At 51.4% G+C, this 20169-nt stretch overlaps 1 protein-coding gene across 1 annotated transcript; it reads left to right on the top strand.

Moving 5' to 3' along the window:
* Positions 1-107: 107 nt before the first annotated feature.
* Positions 108-19560, top strand: EARS2 (glutamyl-tRNA synthetase 2, mitochondrial). Its single transcript, XM_029058259.1, has 10 exons — positions 108-127; positions 235-347; positions 5069-5224; positions 8792-8981; positions 9600-10072; positions 10365-10473; positions 11804-11957; positions 12511-12641; positions 14200-14335; positions 18961-19560. Exons 1-10 carry the CDS (start codon positions 108-110, stop codon positions 19042-19044), a joined length of 1566 nt encoding a protein of 521 aa, XP_028914092.1. The 3' UTR covers positions 19045-19560.
* Positions 19561-20169: the final 609 nt, after the last annotated feature.

Here is a 20169-nt window from a genome sequence, read left to right as displayed (position 1 = left end):
AGGCGAGCCCCCTCCGCCTAATGCCCCGTCCGAGGGGAGCGCCTCCTCCGCCTCCTCCGCCTCCTCGTCGTCATCGTCCTCCCCCGTGGGGCCCGGCCGGGCGGGAAATGGCAGGTCCGGACCGGAAGTGAGGGCCCCAAACCGGAAGTGAGGGCCGAGGCCCGCGCGGGCCCCCGGGGAGGCCATGGCGGCGCTGAGGGGGCTGAGGAGGCTGAGGGGGCCGAGGGGGCCGAGGGGGCCGAGGGGGCCGCTCCCCCCGCCGGCTCCGCGCCGGGCAGCCCCAGGCGGCCCGCACCCCGCTGCCCGCGAGCCCGGCGTGCGGGTGAGATTCGCACCCAGCCCCACAGGTAATCATCATAATCTTGGTATTTGTTATGTGCGGAGCGCTGTTCTAAGCGCTGGGGGAGACCCAGGGGAATCAGGTTGCCCCCCGTGGGGCTCACGGGCTTCATCCCCAACTGAGGCCCAGAGAAGTGAAGTGACTGGCCCACGGTCACCCGGCTGACAAGGGGCGGAGCCGGGAGTCGAACCCATGACCTCTGACTCCCCAGCCCGGGCTCTTAAGAATGTTGGTATTTGTTAAGCGCTTCCTATGTGCCGAGCACTGTTCTAAGCGCGGGGGTAGACCCAGGGGAATCAGGTGGACCCCCGTGGGGCTCACGGGCTTCACCCCCATTTTACAGATGAGGTCACTGAGGCCCAGAGAAGTGAAGTGACTTGCCCACAGTCACACACAGCTGACAAGTGGCAGAGCTGGGAGTCGAACCCAGGACCTCTGACTGCAAAGCCCGGGCTCTTTCCACTGAGCCACGCTGCCCCTTCCATTCATTCAAACCTATTTATAATAATGACGGGATTTCTTAAACCCTCACTATGTGCCGAGCACTGTTGTAAGCGCTGGGCCCTCTCTGTGCTCCTTCCCCTTCACCTCCCCTCGGCTGAGCCCCCTTTCCCTCTGCTCCTTCCCCTCCCCCAGCCCTGTGCTCGTTTGTCTATATTTTTATTCCCCTATTTATTTTGTTAATGAGGTGTCCATCCCCTTCATTCTCTTTCTCGTGATGATGTTGTCTTATTTTTGTCCGTCTGTCTCCCCCGATTAGACTGTGAGCCCGTCATTGGGCAGGGCCTGTCTCTGTCTGTTACCCAATTGTCCTTTCCAAGCGCTTAGTACACTGCTCTGCACATAGCGTGGCTCAGTGGAAAAGAGCCTGGGCTTTGGAGTCAGAGGTCATGAGTTCGACTCCCGGCCCTGCCATTTGTCAGCTGTGCGACTGTGGGCGAGTCACTTCACTTCTCTGTGCCTCGGTTACCTCATCTGGAAAATGGGGATTAACTGTGAGCCCCACGTGGGACAACCTGATGAGCCTGTATCTCCCCCAGCGCTTAGAACAGTGCTCTGCCCATAGTAAGCGCTTAACAAATACCAACATTATTGTAGTAAGCGCTCAATAAATACTATTGAATGAATGAATCAGGTTGAAGATGATGATGTTGGTATTTGTTAAGCACTTCCTATGTGCAGAGCGCTGTTCCAAGCGCTGGGGGAGATCCAGGGTCATCAGGTTGTCCCACGTGAGGCTCACCGTCTTCATCCCCATTTTACAGATGAGAGGACTGAGGCATAGAGAAGTGAAGTGACTTGCCCACAGTCCCACAGCTGACAAGTGGCAGAGGCGGAATTCGAACCCATGGCCTCTGACTCCTAAACCCCTGCTCTTTCCAGTAAGCCATGCCCCCGTGGGGCTCACAGTCTTAATCCCCATTTTCCAGATGAGATCACTGAGGCACCGACAAGGCAAGTGACTTGCCCAAAGTCACACAGCCGACAAATGGTGCATATATTATTTATTACCCTGTTTATTTTGTTAATGAGGTGTACGTCTTCATGCTTCTACTTATCTCGATGATGTTGTTTTATTCTGTTTTGCTTTGCTGTCTGCCCTCCCCATTTAGACTGTGAGCCCGTCATTGGACAGGGATTGTCTCTGTTGCCGAATTGTCCATTCCAAGCGCTTAGTACAGTGCTCTGCACATAGCAAGCGCTCAATAAATACTATTGAATGAATGAATCTGTATATATTATTACCCTATTTATTTCATTAATGAGGTGTATATCCCCTTGAATCTGTTTATCGTGATGATGTCTTGTTTTTGTTTTGTTCTGTTTTGCTCTGCTTTGCTCTGCTGTCTGTCTCCCCCATTGAGACTGTGGGCCCGTCATTGGGCAGGGATTGTCTCTATCTGTTGCTGAATTGTACATTCCAAGGGCTTAGTACAGTGCTCTGCACATAGCGCTCAATAAATACAATTAAATGAATGAATGAATGAGCCGGGATTAGAACCCACGACCTCTGACTCCCAAGCCCGGGCTCTGTCTACTGAGCCACGCTGTATTTATAATAATGATGGTGTTTGTTAAGTGCTTACTATGTGCAGAGCACTGTTCTAAGCACTGGGAGGGATACAGGGTCATCTGGTTGTCCCACGTGGGCGTGAGCGTTACTATGTGCCAAGCACTGTTCTGAGCACTGGGAAAGATACAAGGTAATCGGGTTGTCCCACGTGGGGCTCACAGTCTTAATCCCCATTTTACAGAGGAGGTCATTGAGGCACAGAGAAGTAAAGTGGCTTGCCTAAAGTCACAAAGCAGATGAGTGGCAGAGGCAGGATTAGAACCCACATCCTGTGACTCCCAAGCCGGTGCTCTGCCTACTAAGCCACACCGCTTCTCTACCAAGCCGGTCATGGGAGGATTCAGGAGGAGTGACGGAAACAGGGCGAAGGCTAGGGAGAGTCCCTTTTTTTTTTTTTTGGCTGGATTATTTTATTTTATTTTATTTTGGTATATGTTAAGTGCTTACCATGTGCTAGGCATTGCAGTAAGCGCTGGGATGGATGCGAGCTGTGAGATCGTTGCGGGCAGAGAATGTGCCTGTTCTTACATTGTTTAGTATAGTGCTTTGCACACAGTAAGAGCTCAACAAATACAGTTGAATAAATACAAGCTCATCGTGTTAGACCGAGGCCATGTCCCAAATGGGGCTCACGGTATTAATCCCCATTTTACGGATGAGGTAACTGAGGCAGAGAGAAGTGAACTGACTTGCAAGCATGATTTTTGCGTGAAGAGAGTTCAAGCATTTTTGTCTCGACACCTAATGGTCACCACCCCTGTTCCGGATACTGGTACTCTCCCAAGCGCTTAGTACAGTGCTTTTCTCTCAGAAAATACAATCGAATGAGTGAATGGTGGTCTCTGTTTCTCCCTACTTCAGTCTATCAATCGGATTTACTGAGTGAGTACTGCACGTAGAACGCTGTACTAAGCGCTGGGGAGAGGACTTCTCACCGATCAGGTGGGCCCGATTTCGCCCTGAGAGTTGCAACCTGTTTTAAAAATAAACAGTGGCAGTGAGCCCTCCATTTTCTTTAATAATAATGTTGGTATTTGTTAAGCGCTTACTATGTGCAGAGCATTGTTCTAAGCACTGGGGTAGATACAGGATAATCAGGTTGTCCCACATGAGGCTCACAGTCTTAATCCCCATTTTACAGATGCGGGAACTGAAGCCCAGAGAAGTTGTGACTTGCCCACAGTCACACAGCTGACGAGTGGCAGAGCCAAGATTCGAACCCATGACCTCGGACTCTCCGGCCACGCTGCCCTAATGCACAAGTGGCACAGTCAAATAGTCGGTGCAGTTCTAAAATCATTTTGCCGACTCGTTGGTCGTCACGTCAACCCTTCTGTCTGCCTTTCCCCGAAATCCTTGAGGCCCCAGTGATCGCTGCGGCCGGGATCAGTGGGGCAGTTGGTGGGATGACCCTGACATCGTGGCTGTGTGGAGACATGGTGTTTTGGAGAGAAGAATCAGAGGACCTGGGTTCTAATCCCAGGTCTGCCGCTTGCCCACTGTGACACCTTGAGCAAGTCACTTCACTTCTCCGTGCCTCAGTTCCCCCATCTGCTAAATGGGGTTTCAGTACCTCCGCTCCTTCGTACCTAGACTGCCACCCCCATCTTGTATCTACCCCAGTGCTTAGTAGAGTGCCAGGCTCATAGAAATTGTGACCGGCGACTGTAATTGATTGAGATCGTGAGCCCCATGTGGGACGGGGACTGTCTCCAACCCGATTTGCTTATATCTGCCCCGGAGCTTAATACAGTGCCTGGCACATAGTAAGCGCTTAACGAATAAGCCCCGTGGCTTAATGGAAAGAGCCTGGGTTTGGGAGTCAGAGGTCATGGGTTCTAATCCAGGCTTCGCCACTTATAGCTGTGTGACCTTGGGTAAATCACTTAACTTCTCTGTGCCTCAGTGATCTCATCTGTAAAATGGGGATTAAGACAGCCCCACGCGGGGCAGCCTGGTTACCTTGTATCTACCCCAGCGCTTAGAACAGTGCTTGGCACCTAGTAAGCGCTTAACAAATACCATCATCATCAACAGATACCACAATTATTATTATTATTAAGCTCTTAACAAATACCGCTATAGTTATTATTAATATTAGAAAGTGTTGGTTTTGCCCAGAACCTGCAGGGGACAGCCTAACTCTTCAGAGCCGAGCTAATGTAAGCAGCAGAGCATAGGAACTCTAATAATAATAATAGTATTTGTTACCCGCTTACTCTCTGCCAGGCACTGTACTAAGCGCTGGGGGGGATACATGCAAATGGGTTTGGATACAGTCCCTGTCCCATGGGGGGCTCACGGTCTTAATCCCTATTTTACAGAGGCGATAACTGAGGCAGATTATAACAGATTTGGTAGACTTATTTCCTGCCCACAAGGAGTTTACAGTCTGGAGGTAAAAAGCAAATGCAGGGTGGTTTGAGGAAGCTCCCTGCTGTCAGCAGGAGGCTGGGGCATTCGGGGGCTTTAGGAGGAGAAGGTCCCACCCTGTCAGACTCCTCAGGGGATAGCAGGGGCAGGTCCTGGGAAGGAAGCTTGAGCTAGGGGTGGTGGTTGAGAGAACCAAGGCCTGCAGATCTTCCAGAGCAAGATCTGCAGACTGTTTGTGAATTCTCAGCCTTGTGTGATTTTTTTTCTTTCCCCCCTCCCAGGTTTTTTACACTTAGGCGGCCTCCGCACTGCCTTGTACAACTACATCTTTGCCAAAAAACATAATGGGATCTTTATCTTGAGACTGGAGGATACAGACCAAGCCCGGCTGGTACCCGGGGCGGCGGAGAATATCGAGGACATGCTGGAGTGGGCAGGTACTGCAGGGCAGCCTCTTCCTGACTTCCGAGAGTAACCTTTTCTACAAGAAGGAAATGTAGATGTCGAGGTGGGGAAACTGGCTCCCACCCACACTGCCTTGCAGAGTAGAAGGGTCTGGTATGTCTTCCTGGTTGGCGGATCCTGCGGGAGGTAAGAAGATGGCAGCCGCGGAGGATTCTGAGATCCAGGCAGAAACCTCAGTAGGGTTCCTGGGTTTATGCTTCACAGTCAATCTGGTATTTACTGAGTGCTTACTGTGTTCAGAGTGTCGTGCTAAGTGCTTGGGAAAGTACAGTACAGTAGAGTTGGTAGACGAGGTCCCTGCCCACAAGGAGCTTACAGTCTACACGGGGCGATAGCTATTAAATTAAAGATAGGGGAAAGATGGAAGTTCTGTGGGGCTGGGGTGAGTACCAAAGTGCTTAAGGGAAAGACTCTTGTTACACAGACATGCGTCTGCATAAAAAATATCAGTGCTGACATCTTTAATGTACTTAAAATGTGCAAAGCACTGTACGGTAAACGCTGGGGTGATCACACACAGATCCATTTGATTTGATTTCTGTCCCTCAAGAAGCTCACAATCTATGGGGTAAGGACAGTCATAGATAATTCAGATTTCATCAAAAACAGGTTAAAATTGAACCCACGGTAGCGATAGGAAAATCTGTAAGTACAGGGGTCCTTGATGGGGATGGTCTTTGGATACCTCTTTGGTCCAAGTCAACAGACCTTGGCGAAAACGAGCATCAGCCTTCCCAAGGCTCTAGGGGCTGGGGAGATGACTCCCCTCTATCCTTTGCTCATGCAGAGGTTTTTGGGTTTTTTGATGGTATCTGTTAAGCACTTACTGTGTTCCAGGCCAGAGCAAATACAAGCTAATCAGGTTGGACACAGTCCCTGTCCCACATAGAGCTCACAGTCTTAGTCCCCATTTTACAGATGAGGTAACAGAGGCCCAGAGAAGTGAAGTGATTTGCCCAAGGTCACACAGCAGATAAGTGGCGGAGCCGGATTTAGAACTCAGGTCCCAGGCACGTGGTCTTTCCACTAGGCCACGTTGCTTCTCTGTCTGGAGGTAGACAGAACCCCAGAGGGGGATGATATTGTGACTTGAGATCCGGAGTTTGTCCACTCTGGTCGTGAAGGAATGAGGGATTTTCTCTGCCGCAGGGTCCGGGTCTGGGAGGTGGGGTGGGGAGGTGGCCCTGCAGCTCTGCCAGAGCAGGAGCTCTGGATGGTGTCCACCCCCCGGAGCTTCGGGAGAACAGAGTAGTCCTGAGGGGGCTCTGGAAAGGCTGAAGTTCATTCCGAGTTCTCTGTTGAGACTAGAGCCTTTTCCTGTTCTCAGCTTCGTTCATCACTCAGATGGTATTTATCGAGCACTTACTGTGTGCAGAGCTTAGCTTGGCTTGCACTGTGCTCTAAATCAGGCCTGGAGAAACAGCAAAAGTTACAAGGTCATTTTCCGTCCTGACCAGGGGGCGAGTTTATAGAGGAGGGTGGAGCGGGAGGGAAAGTGCAAGGATTGTGTGAGGTCTGAGATTCGAGGCCTCTCGAGATTTAATGCAGCCCTTGCTGAATGCTGGGTCCCTCTCGGGCAGGTAGGAGGGGCAAGCGAAGGACTGTGCCCCGGTCAGGACCGTAGCTGCGGAAGAGAGCAGGAGGAACTAGAAGGAACTGTGGTATCTGTTAATAATAATAATAATAATAATAATAATAGTAATAATAATAATGTTGGTATTTGTTAAGCCCTCACTATGTGCAGAGCACTGTCTTAAGCACTGGGGTAGATGCAGGGTAATCAAGTTGTCCCACGTGAGGCTCACAGTCTTAATCCCCATTTTACAGATGAGGTAACTGAGGCACAGAGAAGTTAAATGACTTGCCCACAGTCACACAGCAGACAAGTGGCACTGCCGGGATTCAAACCCATGACTTCTGACTCCCAAGCCCGTGCTCCTTCCACTGAGCCACGCTGCTTCTGTATGTACCAGGCACTGTACTAAGTGCTAGGGTGGATACAAGCAAGTCGAGTTGGGCGCAGTCCCTGTCCCACATGGGGCTCACAGTTTCAATCCCCATTTTACAGATGAGGTAACCGAGGCACCGAGAAGTGAAGTGACTTGCCCAAGGTCACACAGCAGGAACGTCCCCTAGGGATGAACAGAGTGTGCCCTGACAGACACGGCTCAGCCCCCTGGATGGAAGTGTGGCCGTCCGAGCCGAGGGAAACCTCCTTGGTCTCAGAAAGACCGACTCCCCTCCTTCTGGTCAATCAACCACTCAGTACTATTTACCGAACGTCTGCTTTGCGCAGAGCACTGAACTAAGTGCTTGCGACTGTATGATAGAGGTGGGAGACACGATCCCTAGACTATACGTTCCTCCTGGGCAGGAATAGTGTCTTTTACCCTATTATTTTCATCCCGAGTCCTCAGTGTGGGACTGTGTACACGGGCGCTCAATAAATTAGGATATTTGTCATTCGCTTACTATGTGCCAGGCGCTGTTCTAAGCACTGGGGTGGGTTCAATTCATTGTATTTATGGAGCGCTTACCATGTGCCAAGCCCTGTACTAAGTGCTTGGGAGAGAACAATATAATAGTATTATAGGTAATATTGTATACTGTTATATATTATTGGTACAGACCCATTCCCTGCCCACAATGAGCTTACAGTCTAGAGGGGGAGACAGACATTAATATAAATAAATGAATTGCGGTTATGTGCATAAGTGGGGCGGGCTTGAGGAATGGGAGACTAAAGGTAGCAAGCAAATCAGGGCGAGTCTGAAGGGAGTGGGGGAAGAGGAAATGATTGCTTGATTGATTCCTGCCCTGAAGGATTTTATAGTGTGATGGGGAAGTCAAAACTCTAGACTGTAAGCTCACCGTGGGCAGGGAATGTTCCATAGTATTTATTGAGCGCTTACTATGTGCAGAGCACTGTACTGAGCGCTTGGAATGAACAAGTCGGCCACAGATAATAATAATAATAATAATATTGGTATTTGTTAAGCGCTTACTATGTGCCGAGCACTGTTCTAAGCGCTGGGGTAGACACAGGGGAATCAGGTTGTCCCACGTGGGGCTCACAGTCTTAATCCCCATTTTACAGATGAGGGAACTGAGGCCCAGAGAAGTTAAGTGACTTGCCCACAGTCACACAGCTGACAAGTGGCAGAGCTGGGATTCGAACTCATGAGTCCTGACTCCAAAGCCCGTGCACTTTCCACTGAGCCACGCTGCTTCTCTAGCAGATAGAGACAGTCCCTGCCGTTGGACAGGCTTACGGTCAAATCGGGTGAGACAGACAGATAAGAATGTGTCTGGCAATGTCCTCTAATAATAATAATACAATTATATTGTACTCTCCCAGGTGCTTAATACAGTGCTTGCCACAGAGTAAGCGCTTAATAAATATGGAGGAATGTAAAGAATTTACCGATGGGAGGAAAAAGTGGTCCGAGAGGCCGCTGATGCCTTTGGTGGGAGCGGGCGGTGGAGGCGGGCCCCCGTGGGCCAGCTGGGGACTCAGCGGCCTCTGCTTGGGCTCCTAGGCATCCCCCCCGATGAGAGCCCCGGGCGCGGGGGTCCCTCCGGCCCCTACCGGCAGTCGCTGCGCCTCGAGCTGTACGCCCACGCCGCCGAGGAGCTGCTGCGGACCGGGGCCGCCTACCGCTGCTTCTGCACACCTCAGCAGCTCCAGCTGCTCAAGAAGGAGGCCCTGAGGAACCACCAGACCCCACGGTAGGAAACACGGGCCCCGCCGGGCTTCTTCCCGCTCCCCGAGAGCGAGCGTCGCCTGGCGGGATGGGAGGGGGCGGCAGTCGTGACCGGCGGTTTAAAGTATTTATTAAGTACTCAGTGTGTGCAGAGCGCCATACTGAGCTCTTGGGAAAGTACATTATAACAATAAACAGCGACATTCCCTGCCCACAACCAGCTCACGGTCTAGACGGGGGAAGACAGACATCATTACAAATAAATAAAATTACAGATATATACATAAGTGCCGCGGGGCTGGTGGCGGTGCGGAGAGCATAGGGAGCAAGCTGGGGCGACGCAGAAGGGAGTGGGAGATGAGGAAAAGTGGGGCTTAGTCTGGGAAGGCCTCTTGGAGGAGATGGGCCTTCCATCAGGCCTTGAAGATGGGGAGAGTCATTGCCTGTCGGATTTGAGGAGGGAGAGCATTTCAGGTCAAAGGCAGGGCGTGTATTAGGGGTCGGCGGCGAGACGGGCGAGATCGTTCATTTTCCCACAGAAACGGAAGCCCAGACCGGGGACTTGGACAACTGGGTCTCCTCCGTCCCGGGTCTGACGGGCCATCGGCCCCTCCCCCGCCCCCTCCCGTCCCCATGCCGCCAGGTACGATAACCGCTGCCGCCACCTGAGCCCAGAGCAAGCAGCCAAGAAGTTGGCCGCGGGGGCCCGGCCCACCGTGCGCTTCCGCCTGCAGGAGGGGGCCCAGTCCTTCCGGGACCTGGTGTATGGCTGGACCCAGCACGAGGTGGCCAGCGTGGAGGGCGACCCGGTCATCCTGAAGGCCGACGGCTTCCCCACCTACCACCTGGCTTGCGTGGTGGACGACCACCATATGGGCATCACCCACGTCCTGCGGGGCACCGAGTGGCTCACCTCCACCTCGAAGCACCTGCTGCTGTACCGCGCGCTGGGCTGGGAGCCCCCCGACTTTGCCCACCTGCCCCTGCTGCTCAACAAGGACGGCAGCAAGCTGTCCAAGCGGCAAGGGGATATCTTCGTCGAGAGCTTTATCCGGGCCGGCTTCCTGCCCGAGGCCTTGCTGGACATCGTCACCAACTGTGGCTCTGGGTTTGCAGGTATGGGGAGGTGGGTACGGCCCCGGGGCGTGGAAATCCTCCAGGTCGAGGGTCCCTCTGGGGAGGTGGGCCCCCCAGTCACACTCCCCCATCCCAGTGTGCAGAGCTCTCCTCTCCGGTCTTGGCTCTGGCGATGGGAAACGGGGAGGGGTCGCTCGAGGAGCTCCTCTCGAGGAAAAATTTGGAAAATGTGCTGGGGTCAGGCCCCACAGAGGGGAAACAGGGAGGGGGTTTATCTCCACGAAGACTCTGGAGCTCACGGGCTGATCGGGAATCACGGGCTGACTTTTAGAAAACCAGATGGGGAGGACGTTGCCAGAGCTGGTGTCTCAGTTCGACCTGACCAGGATCACCTGCCACTCGGCCCTGCTGGACCTCCAGAAGCTTCCAGAATTCAACAGGTGGGTAGCCGGTCCCCTGCGGCTCAGCTGCCCACCCCATCCTTCCTTCAGTCAGTCATTCGTATTTGTTGAGCACATACTGTGTGCAGAGCACTGTACTAGGTGCTTGGGAGAGTACGATGTAACAGACACATTCCCTGCCCACAACGAATTTGCTGTCTAGAGGGAGAGAGAGACATTACTGTAAATCAAAAAATGACAGATATGTACATAAGTGGGGTGGGGCTGGGAAAGGGAAATGAATAAAGAGAGCAAATCAGGGCTACACGGAAGGGAATAGAAGAGGAAAGGACGACTTAGGGAAAGCCTCTTGGAGGAAATGTGCTTTCAGTAAGGCTTTGAAGGTGGGGAGAGTGATCGTCTGTTGGTTATGAAGACGGAGGGCAGTCCGGGCCAGAGGCAGGTCGTGGGTGACAGGTCTGTGGCAAGATAGTTGAGATCGTGGTACAGCGAGAAGGTTGGCATTAGAGTAGCAAAGTGTGCGAGCTGGGTTGTAGTAGAGTAGTGAGTTGAGGTAGGAGGGAGCAAGGTGGTCGAGTGCTTTAAAGGTGATGGTGGTTTCTGTTTGATGCGGAGGCGGATGGACAACCACTGGAGGTTCTTGAGTAGCGTGATTTCTCTTCTCAGCGCATCTGGGAAGGACACCATTAGAAGGGATTTTGCAGTGGGCCCTAAACTGAAACTCTTTGGGATTTGTGCGAGCCTCTGCCCTCTCCTGGACTCCTGCAGAGAGCCCGGTTGGGGGCAGAGGCAGCGTGGTACAGTGGAAAGAACACGGGTCTAAGAGCCGGGGGGACCGGGTTCGAGTCCCAGCTCTGCCCTTTGCTTGCTGTGGGATTGGGGGTAAATTACTCAGTCCCTTTGTTCCTCAGTCTCTCCATCTGCCCAGTGGGGTTAGTGAGATCTGCCTCTCCCTACCCCTTAGATGAGGGTCGATGATGGTAATGGTATTGTTAGGTGCTTGCTGGGTGCCAAGCGCTATACCGAGTGCTGGGTTAGATTCAAGATGATCAGGTGGGACACAGTATCTGTTCCGCAAGGAGCACCCGAGGAGGGAGAACAGGTATTTAGGCCCCATTTCACAGATGAAGCTGAGGCCCCAGAAGAGTTAAGTGACTTGTCCGACGTCCCTCAGCAGTCCTGTGGCAGAGGCAGGATTAGAACCCAGGCCCCCACTCTTTCCATTAGATCATGCAGCGTCTCTGTTGCGAGGGCAGAAAAGAGAGAGAGCGCTTCGGAGATACAAGCACTGGCTGAAATCGAAGTATGATGGGCTCGGCTGAGCAGCGGCCCTCTACCCCTGCTGATGCTGGCAAGGTGTCTTCCGTAGGTTACACCTCAGTCGGCTAATGAATGATGAGGCGCAGCGGTCCCGGCTGGTGAGGGAGCTCCAGGCCCTGGTGGAGGAGGCTTACGGGGAGCAGCTGGAAGATAGGGAAGTGCTCGGTCGGGAGTATGTGGAGCGGGTCCTCCTGCTCAGGAAGGTGAGGAGCAGGTGGGGCGGTGGTCCTTGGGGGCTCGGGGGGTGGGTATCCCCCGGCTACGGCTCCCCGCGACCTCCTTCCGCTTGACACCTCATTCCCTGGCAGGGAATCCTGGGCTTCCGCAGCACTCCCGAGCTGATGAGGCCTGAGTTTTCCTTTCCTTTTCCTGTCAGAGGGCCCTGGAGGTTATAATAATAATAACTGTGTTATTTGTTAAATGCTTACTATGTGCCAAGCACTATTCTAAGCCCTGGGGTACATACAAGGTAATCAGGTAGGACACAGTCCCTGTCCCACTTGGGGCTCACAGTTTTTGGCTTCAGTTTACAGATGAGGTAATTGAGGCATAGAGAAGTAAAGTGACATGCCCAAGGTCACAGCAGACAGGTGGCGAAGCTGGGATTAGAATCTGCGTAGCAGACAGGTGGCGAAGCAGGGATTAGAATCTGCGTCCTCTGACGCAAAAGCCCGTGCTGTTGCCACTAGGCCATGCTGCTTCTCCGTGGTGAGATTCTGGCCCAAGTTCTCAGCAAATGGCCCCTTCTTCTCCCAGGGCCACGTGAGCCGTCTCCAGGATTTGGTGTCGCCGACGTACTCCTACCTGTGGGCCCGCCCCGCCGTGGGCCGAGAGCAGCTCCAGATCATATCGGGAGACGTGGATGCGGTTGCCAAGCTGGTGTTGGGGTGAGTCCTCGGTGCTGGGGTGGAAATCGGGGCTTGGGCTCCTCTCCCCCCCAGACACACACACTCTTGGGGTTCAGTTTCCTCCCTGGCTTGTGGGGGTGAGCTCGCGGAGCGGATGGGGTCCGGCAATAGCCGGAGCAGCCGGCCGGGCGGGCAGCCAAGCTTCATCCTGGGGACTTCTGCCCTGGTTCTCCTGAGGAGGCTGGAAAATTTCCCCAAGCTTTGTCCTCGGACAAGCCCGCTGGGTGGCCGGCACGGTGGTCCCCCTTTAGCAGTTGGGGAAACTGAAGAGCAGAGTGTCAGTGAGATTCGCCTGAAGACAGGTGGAAAGTCAAGGATATGGTGGGGGGCAGGAGCTAGGAAGCAGCCTCTTGATGCTCAAGCCAGTGTGATGGCCCTTAACCTCTCTGAAGCATTCAGGTGAATCTCAGAGACTTTAAAGGCTTAAGCCTTTACCAGGGAAACAGACACAACCCAGTCATACGCGGCAGAACGTTTCAGAAACGCATGTCCCGAAAGTAGGGAGATCTATCCAAATCCCTCCTCTGCCAGGTGATTCTCTGACCCAGTTCCAGGTGATGGCCTTAAGCAGTCTTGATCATCCATCTGGGCCTGTGTCTCTCTTTCTTTCTCTGTCTTCGGTTTCTGTCCCTCTCTCTCCTTCTCCCTCCCTCTCCCTCCCTCTCCCTCCCTCTCTGCCCCTCTCCCTCTCTTCCCTTCTGCCTCCCTTCCCGCCGCCTCCCTCTTGCCTGGGATCTGACTCTCCCAGAGTCTTTTACGAGTTTCTGTGACATCCAGGGTTTGGATTCATTAGACAATCGCAAAGCGGGGACCCAGGTGGATTTATATGTAGTAACTAGACTGGAGTTCTCTCCTTTCACAACTACATCTTCTCAAGACTCTCTGCCAGCCTCCAGTTAAGGTAGTTTTGTTTAGGACTGCTCCATCTCAGAGGCGTTTGCCCACTAATAAACTGCTGTTTTTTTCTCCCTTTTTACCTAATCCCTTCCTGCACATATTTGGAAGGAGATGTAGCTAGTAAACTAATCTTGTTACTCCCAACTGTCATCTTGGATCCTTGCTTTCTTCCAGACCAAACACGATCATAGAAGGCTTTGGTCAGGGTAGTAGTCTTGTGTTCCCTGTTTTGTAGATGTGCTGGATTGAGACGGTCACCCTAACCCCCTTGCTCCTGGCTCTGGGGATAATGTGTCGTGTTCCCAACTAAGCCTTTGAGCAGTCTCACTGGGCTGTGCCTCTTCTAGAGAGGCAGAGCAGCCTAATGGAAAGTGCACAGGACTGAGAGTAAAGAGCCCTGGATTCTAGTCCCGGCCCTTCCACTTGCCTGCCGGGTGACCTTGATAAAAACCACTTAAGGTCTCTGGGCCTCAGTTTCCTCATCTGTCAAATGGGGTAAGATGGCCACTCTCTTTCCCTCTTAGACCACGATCCTCACTCGGGATGGGGACTGTGACCGATCTGGTGGTGTTATATCTAGCCCTGCGCTCAGCACAGTTCTCGACACAGAGAAGGGGCTTAAGTATTGCTGTTAATATAGGCTGTTGGAAGGACACAATGTGACGCTGACCCAGGAGGCCCTAAACAAAGAGCTGAAAGGACTGTCGGAGCGGGCAGGAGGCGTCGGCTACAGCAGCATGATGAAGATGCTCCGCTTGGCACTCAGCGGGAAGCAGGTGAGATTTTTCTCCCACATTCCCCCTTCCTACTCCTCTCCCTTCGCGACATAGACCTGCTCAGCTGGCTGCTCTCTCATTTCTCTCTGAGAGAAGGGCGAGAGGAGAAAGAGGAGAGGAGTTGGCCCTCCTGGGAGAGGGGGACCGTCAGTCAGACCGAACTTCGAAGGGAAAGGGGGCAGTGACGCAGCGGTCAGAAAGGCAGCTGTGTGGCGAGGGGCGGACGTGTCCGCTGATGTCTTCTTCCCTATCGTGGGTCAGAAAGTAAAACGTCCAGAAGGAAGGGAAGCTTCCGAACGAGCCTTCAATATGTCGGAGACTGGATTGGCGTGACAGGCTTCCTGGGCCCACTCTGGTGTGCAAAAATATCAGGGTGGCGGGAGGGGAGGAGTGGGCCTGGGAAGGAGCAAGCCACCTACCCTCTTTTCCATGCTTTGGGAAGATAACCCCAGCTCGCTTGGCTGTTCTGCAGTGGTTGGAGTATCTGCTCTTCCCTGTTGTTGCTGTTCCCCTCATTGCTGGGCTCTCGGCGGAGAGGAGAACTCCGGGGGGCCCGGCAGGAGCAGGAGGGTGAGGTAGCCCCAGCAGCCGCGAGCGGACTGTGGTGATGGGATTGAGGGAGGCCTGAGCCCTGCTGCCAGTTTTCAGGTGGGTGGGAGTAGCGGGCCATGGGAACAGTCATTACAGGATCTCCCATCTGTTCCTGCTGGCCCAGCTTACCAATCACTGGCCCAATGCCTCCAGTGAGTATTTGGTCGACCGTACTGGGGCAGTGAGGGAGAATATATCTGTGGTTGAGAGTGGGCTGGCAAGTCGTCCTCCCTGTTACCCCTAAGGAGGAGCAGGGTGACCTAGTGGAAAGAGCACAGACCTGGGTTCTAATGCCGGTTTTGCCAGTTGCCCACTGTGTGACTTTGGGCCAACCACTTAACTTCTCTGGGCCTTCAGTTTCCTCCTCTGTATAATGGGGATTCAGTGCCTGATCTCTCTCCTACTTTATGGTGAGAATCTGGCCCAAGTTTTCAGCAAATAGCCCTTTCTTCTCCCAGGGCCACGGGAGCTGTCTGGGAGCTTCATGTGGAGCAGGGACTGTGTCTGACTTGTACCTACCCCAGTGCTTAGAACAGGGTTTGTAATAACGTAATAGGCACTTAACAAAAAACATAATGATAATAAAGCCCCCATAAATCGACACAATTCCAACTGTTCTCCAGCTCTGCTGTGAACCAAGTAAGAGGAAATAGGCATACATACAGCATGCAGGATTTAGGTTAGATGCAAGGGAGAATTTGTGAGATTTGTGCATTTAGCATCCTCTAGACTGAAGCTCATTATGGGCGGGGAACATTTCTGCTAATTCTGTTGTACTTTCCCAAGCTCTTAGAACAGTGCTCTGCATATAGGAAGCTCTCAATAAATACCACTGATTGATTTCCTTTTAAAAAGGACCGATTGTCTTAGGGCGATTTGATCCTAGATCACCGAGATGGACAATGTGAGGTTTTGAGGGTTCTCTGCTGTCCTGAGATCCTCTCTGTGATGAAAAATAACTTTCTGAGGATTATGTGCAAGAAAGGGGAGTAAATCAATCAATTGAATTTATTGAACGTTTACTGAGTACAGAACACTGTACTAAGCGCTTGGGAGAATACAACAAGTTGGTAGACACTTTCCCTGCCCGCAATGAGCTAACAGTCTAGAGGTGGAGGTAGACATTAATATAAGGTCAGACATTAATATTAACTACATAAATTATTCAATTATATTAATATTAACTGCATAAATGCTGTGGGGCTGAGGGAAGGGCGAATGAAGAGAGCAAGGGCAAGGGTGAATCATAGAGAACTTTGAGATGGGAAAAGAACATTGTAAAGTTCTCTGTAAAGAAGACAAGGCGAAAGGAGATAGCATTTAGTAATAATAATAATAATAATTGTGGTATATGTTAAGCACTTACTGTGTACCAGGCACTGGAGTAGTTACAAAGTAATTGGATTGGACACAATCCCTGTCCCATGTGGGCTCACAGTTTTCCTCTTCGTTTTATAGATGAAGTAACTGAGGCACAGAGAAGTTAAGTGACTTGCCCAAGGTCACACAGCAGATAAGTGGTAGAGTGGGATTAGAACCTAGGACCTTCTAACTCCCAGACCCATGCTCTATACACCAGACCATGCTGCTATAGTGTTTGGGGTGAGAAGTGGGAAATGAAAGACTTCTTTTTCCTCGAGCCGGAGGCAGATATATAATTTTGGCAAACTGTATTTTTTTATGGTATTTTTTAAGCGCTTACTATATGTTAAGTGCTGGGGTAGGTACAATTATTATTGTTGTCAATTATTGGCAGTTCTTGTTAACTAGGGCATTTAAAGTAATTCTTGTTGCATATTGTAAAAATAGATTTTTTTATCCTGTGAATTTACTTGAAATAGCCCCTCACCTTCCTTTCAGAAAGGCAGTCGATGAGATTGATGAAAGTAATTCCCCGAAAACATATCTTTATCACTTTTGACTAGTTTTTACAGAGCCTCCATTCTTTCTCTTTCCCCTTACCCCCTGCCAACACCTGTTATTAAAAAGAATAAAAGCAGGAGTCTGTTTTGTGGGTGCGGCCTAGCTGTCAGAGGCATCCTCACTTCTGGGCTGCTGTGGTAGTATGGGGAAGCCTGATGCATTGGTGCCTGGATTGCAGTCGGCTCAGAGAGTTTGTGTAAGCTCCTTTCTAAACTGTAAACTCCCTGTGGGCGGGGAATATAATGATAATTATAATAATAAAGTTGGTATTTGTTAAGCGCTTACTATGTGCCGAGCCCTGTTCTAAGCGCCGCCGGGGTAGATACAAGGTAGTCAGATTGTCCCACATGAGGCTCACAGCCTTAATCCCCATTTTACAGATGAGGTCACTGAGGAACCGAGAAGTTGTGACTTGCCCAAAGTCACACAGCTGACAGGTGGCAGAGCCGGGATTAGAACCCATGACCTCCCGACTCCTAAGCCCGGGCTCTTTCCACTGAGCCACACTGCTTCTCAACATGTCTCCCAACTTGGTTGTATTCTCCCAAGTGTGTAGTAAAGTGCTTGCAAATGGTGAGTGCTAAATAAATACCACAGTTTGATTGTACGAGGCCACTTGCAACGGAAAGAAATAGATACACTTGTCGTGTAGTATCAGTATCCCTTTTGGGTGTGTGTGTTGTTGTTTTTTAAAACCCCAGAAGGTTTTTCTTCTCCTGAAAACTGAACCGCTCTATCCCGGGTTCTAGAGAGGTACGAGGCTAACTCAGCTCCTCGGATCATTTGGAAGAGTTTGGCGTATGGATGTGTTGGTTTTTTTCACTGGTGGGGTGGTGTTTTGTGTTTGTTTATGGGCTTAGTTACTTCACTGGGAGAACAGTTGCACCAGGTGTACATTTCCTTGGGAATACTTCTTACCTGTGTATATTTCTGGAATTTAAGATTGGGCCAGAAAGGCCACGGCCCCCTGGGATGGCAAGAAGTGGAGGCCCTTCAGGTTTCCACTGTTCTGGATGAGAAGCAGCGTGGCTTAGTGGAAAGAGCCCGGGCTTGGGAGTCAGAGGTCATGGGTTCGAATCCCGGCTCTGCCACGTGTCAGCTGTGTGACTGTGGGCAAGTCACTTAACTTCTTGGTGCCTCAGTTACCTCATCTGTAAAAATGGGGATTAACTGTGAGCCTCATGTGGGACAACCTGATTCCCCCTGTATCTACCCCAGCGTTTAGAACAGTGCTCTGCACATAGTAAGCGCTTAACAAATGCCAACATTATTATCATCCTGAGGGGCCTTAATCGGACCCTGAATTTTTTTATAAAGGTATTTATTAAATGCTTACTACGGGCCAGGCACCGTTCTAAGTGCTGGGGTAGATACAAGGTAGTCAGGTTGGATACAGTCCATGTTCCCCATGGGGCTTACGGTCTCAATCCCCATTTTACAGATGAGGTAACGGAAATACAGAGAAGTGATGTGACTTGCCCAAGGTCACACAGCAGACAAGTGGCTGAGCTGGGACTAGAACGCAGGTCGTTCTGACTCCCAGGCCTGCCCGCAGTCTTTCCATTAGGCCTTGCAGCTTCTCAGCAGGTCCTGAAGGGGTCCATATGATCGTTGTCATTTGACTTGAGCTGCAACAGAAAGAGGCGCCACCTCTCTCCTCCCTCCCTCCTTCCCTCCCTCCGTCCTCACTTCCAACCCCTCACTCCCTCTCTGCGCACATCAGGGTCGAGCATGAGACGGTCACTCTTTAGGCAAGACTGTGTTTTGTAGGTAATTTATTTCTATTCATATCTGTTTTCCCTTCTACACAGGGGGAACCCACCCCTGAGTCTATCTTATGCTGCCAACACAGTTTAAAGTCCAAACTTAAAAGGAGAAGAGACAGAGAAAGGCCTTTTGGGGCAGCAAGTTGGTAGAGTGGGTTAGAGTTGAGTTCCTTCACTAGACTCTAAACTCCTTCTGGGCAGGGAATGTGTCTGTTTACTGATATTGTACTCTCCCAAACATTTAGTCCAGTGCTTTGTACACAGTAAGCGCTCAATAAATACGAATAAATGAATGGGAGTGGGGAGGAAAGCTGAAAAGACCTAAGCAGGAATCTTTCTTTCCAGCAAGGCCCAGCTGTGGCTGAGATGCTGATTTCCTTGGGCCCCAGGGAAGCCCGGGAGCGGATCCGCAGGGTGCTTGCCAACTAGCAGGAATTCAATGACCGGGGAAGGTTCCGCACGCAGCTGGCGGGCATGGGAAACTGCCTCTCAAGCACCAGCTTTCCAGGAAGTCCACGGCACCGGAAACCTAATCCAGGAGCGGCCCAGGAAGTCCACGGCACCGGAAACCTAATCCAGGAGCAGCCCAGACTCTGTCCGGAGGGGATGGATGGGGAACTCCAGGGGGACAATCATCCTTCCCCCTCACCTGGCTCCCACCAGCCTCGCTGGGTACCCAGAGCTCCTCGTCCTGTGAACTTTCTCTCTCCTGATGGCCAAAGAACTACTGCCCCGGGCCCATCTAAGCCCCTGCTTCTGGAACTAGGAGAGGCTGCTCTATGACTTGGAGACGCTCCCCTCCCTCCTATTAATGGTGGCCCTGCATAAAAAAGGGTGGGTGAAGTCTTGGTTATTTTTTTTTTTTCAGACTTTCAGTGTTGAAATTGGAGTCTCGCTCAAAGGCCCCATTTGAAATCTGAACAATAAAGGATGCTAGAAACCGGGCTAAGGGGGTTGCTTCCACCAACTCAAACCAAAATCCCAGTATGGGACCAGACTGAGAGTGTTGTGTACATTTACTGAAGATCAGGCAAATCACTTGGGGTCCCTTTAAACAAATAACTTGTTTGTTGATATGATTTCATTTTTGTCCAAGTAATAATTAAGAATAATTTAGAAGAAATTAAGGCTCTGGTTTGGCTGGGATCTATGTTATGGTCAAGTGCCATCTAGTCGTTGCCGGCTCCTAGCAACTCTACGGATATATTTTCTCCAAAACTTTCTGCCTTCTGCCATAATCCGTAACCTTGCTAACAGTTCTTCCGTTATTGTTGTTATGATTTCTATCCATGTAGCTACTGGTCTGCCTCTTCCACATTTTCTGTGGACTTTTCCTAACATTAGTGTCTTCTCCAGAGAATTAGTCCTCCTAATGTTGTGTCCAATATATGATGATCTAAGTTGTCATTGGCCTTCCAAAGACAACTTTGGCTTAATTTGCTCCAAAATTTGCTCCAAAACCTATTTGTTTTTCGGGCAGTCCAGCCAATCAGGTTGGACACGGGCCACGATGTGCATGGGGCCCATTTTACAGATAAGGTAACTGAGGCCCAG

The sequence above is a fragment of the Ornithorhynchus anatinus genome, chromosome 2 (assembly GCF_004115215.2).
Source record: "Ornithorhynchus anatinus isolate Pmale09 chromosome 2, mOrnAna1.pri.v4, whole genome shotgun sequence".
Lineage (NCBI taxonomy): Eukaryota > Metazoa > Chordata > Mammalia > Monotremata > Ornithorhynchidae > Ornithorhynchus > Ornithorhynchus anatinus.
Note: the sequence above shows the minus strand (reverse complement) of the source record. Positions and strands in the feature narration are given on the sequence as shown.

What these genes read in the sequence shown, in the direction of transcription:
- EARS2 (XM_029058259.1), top strand. Translation starts at nt 108, where the DNA reads ATGGCAGGTCCGGACCGGAA. An exon ending in ATGGCAGGTCCGGACCGGAA is followed by an intron (nt 128 to 234) that starts GTGAGGGCCCCA and finishes GAGGGGGCCGAG; the next exon opens with GGGGCCGAGGGGGCCGCTCC. An exon ending in GGGTCCTCCTGCTCAGGAAG is followed by an intron (nt 11,958 to 12,510) that starts GTGAGGAGCAGG and finishes TTCTTCTCCCAG; the next exon opens with GGCCACGTGAGCCGTCTCCA.